Source organism: Silurus aristotelis, assembly GCF_946808225.1.
Source record: "Silurus aristotelis genome assembly, chromosome: 25".
Lineage (NCBI taxonomy): Eukaryota > Metazoa > Chordata > Actinopteri > Siluriformes > Siluridae > Silurus > Silurus aristotelis.
The window spans coordinates 17,998,160-18,000,659 of record NC_139598.1 but is presented as its reverse complement, the minus strand read 5'-3'; the positions used below and the strand labels follow the sequence as shown (position 1 = coordinate 18,000,659).

The window sequence follows — 2,500 nt, the reverse complement described above, 5'->3', positions numbered from 1 at the left end:
AGGTGGGTGTGTTATGGAATCACAAGGTCTTTACGGACTCCTGCCTCCTGCCTCGCTGCTCGTTACTCTGATTAATGAGGACCTGCTTCGGTCCTGACATTGTAAAGCTGCACGACGGGTCAGTCATGTGACCCCGTTCCTGCTGGTTAGCTCCGCCCAGTTTTCAGTGAGTGAGCGGATATGAAGCCGTTTGTACTCCGGTGGGATTCGGTGTTTGACCTCCTCATGCTCGCCTCATTCATCACCTGAGCTGTGAAGGAACGAGAAACACACTCCTCCATTTACTCAGAGCTGAAACAAGAACGAGGGAGATCATACACACACACACACACACACGGAAGTTTGTAGGAAAACCAGTTATTTCTCCATTGTGTGTGTGTGAGACTGGAGGCAGCGTGTGATATATTAGGCACATCCCTCTCTCCATTTATTCTTTAAGAACCTGGGGTTCCTCTGTGGGCCTCTCCTGGACCCCACACCACACACAGAGCCTTAAATAGTTTCTTTTCGGCTTCTCCCGTTAGGGGTCGCCACAGCGGATCCTCCGCACGTTTGATTTGGCACATGTTTTACGCTGGATGCCCTTCCTAACGCAACCCTCCCCAATTTATCCGGGCTTGGGACCGGCACTAAGAGTGGCTGGGGATGGTTCCCTGACCGGGAATCGAACCCGGGTCGCAGCGGTGGGAGCGCTGCATCTTAACCACTAGACCACCAGGGGACCTCACACAGAGCCTTAAATAAACATCTTATTACACACAATTCTGCAAAATGTGTCCTGTTCAGTCCTTCAGGTGAAGAAATGCTCCCAGGTTTCCTTATTTCAGCACTTCGTTTCCATTGCGTCTCTCTGAGGAGACACCGTGTGCACTGAGAGCTGATGGAGATGATGAGGGACATCGTGCTGTGGTGTTCACAGCAGCGTTCATGATGCTGGGACACAGTGTGTGTGTATGAACATGCTAGCAGGAACCACATTGTTTCAAAGATGAAAATAAAAGAAGAACAGTCGAAACCGCTGTGATTTTCAAAAGTGCAATGTAGAAGGTCGACTGCATAATGTTTCATGTCTCCACCATAGCTCGTGGTTCTCATAGTGTCTCAGTTTGCCTCATGTGGGTGTGGCCTGTTAGGCACTTATATATACTGCATATGCTATCTACAGATCTCTCCCACTTTCTTCCCGGCTTTATCTTCTTCATACAGTCCCATAAACAGACAGTGAGAGGTCGTATATTACAGATGAGATAAAAACACGCTTTTAACTTTTAAAAACACTTAAAAAACTGAATTGACAAAGGATTAAAGGGGTTATAGTTAGGGTTTATTATTAGGGTTTGAGAATAGGGGTTATAGTTAAGGGTTAGGGTTAGGATTAGAGTTATGGTTGGGGTAAAGGTTAGGGGATAGGAGTTAGGGTTTGAGGTTAGGGGTTAAAGTTAGGGGTTAGGTTCAGGGATAAAGGTTTGTGGTTAGGGGTTATAGTTAGGGAATAGGATTAGCGATTAAGGTTTAAAGTAAGGGGTTATAGTAAGGGGTTAGGATTAGGGATTAGGGTTTGAGGTTAGCGGTTATAGTTAGGGGTTAGAGTTAAGGGTATGGATTTAGGGTTATCAAACTCATCAGGTGTGTTGTTCACGTTCTGCTCCTTCTTCTCCACAGGTTCACCCTCTACTGATGCGCGAGCGGCGCTCCGAGTCGCAGAGGAACAAGCTGCTGCGACGCACCGTCAGCGTACCTGTGGAGGGACGCCACCATCCTGAAATGGGTGAGCACACCTGGCTTACTTTTTAATGCAGAATGGGAGAAAAAACTGATTAACAAGGAGATTTCAAGAGGTTTTTTTACCTTCATTAAATTCACCGGAGCAAAATTGTCTGTCACGCATGGGATTTGGCGTTCAGACTTGGTTCCTGGTTCAGAGCAATGAGGATGTTTTAAACCAGGAGTGGAGCGCATGATATTATTGCACATGAGTGTAAAATCTCATGGCTGTGAGGATGTGAGGATGTCTTCGCGCCGACACGCTGACCTGTATTGTGATGCTTCGAACCAGGATTGCTATGTTCCAGAGATTTTCTCTTTTGCTCAGACGGACTGCTCGTGGGCGAACGACTGTACCGTCGTAATTTTTGTCGATAATATTGATCGCAAAGCCACGCCCACATCAGATTGTTTATTCCATGCGAATCGATCCACCCACCTCGTCCTCCACACTTTCTACTGTTCATCATTTATTCAGCGTCAGTTGCTCACCGATTTCTCACGTCCGCGTCTTTCCAGTTTTCTTCTTCTGTTTATTTAATAAATAAAAAAAACCCTGTCCAAAGCCCTGCACCGAAGCAGAACACAATCTCCATTCAAACCCAAACACATTATATAAGCTGTCCTGTATATTTTTCTGCATTTCACATTGCACTCTAGAACATAAAAAAAGCCTCGAGCTGGAAATCTTTTCTTTTCTCTTCAGTATAAATCTTCACTGTAGTTCTCACACATT

General features: G+C 45.9%; 1 protein-coding gene across 6 annotated transcripts in view; it reads left to right on the top strand.

The window, feature by feature from the left end:
• Positions 1 to 2,500, top strand: part of syngap1b (synaptic Ras GTPase activating protein 1b) — an 83,923-nt gene that overhangs the window by 25,855 nt on the left and 55,568 nt on the right. For all 6 annotated transcript variants that reach the window (XM_083529677.1, XM_083529675.1, XM_083529678.1 and 3 more), the window contains exon 3: positions 1,663 to 1,768. In XM_083529677.1, coding sequence (XP_083385803.1) covers positions 1,663 to 1,768 — 106 coding nt within the window. The remainder of the gene's footprint in view (positions 1 to 1,662; positions 1,769 to 2,500) is intronic.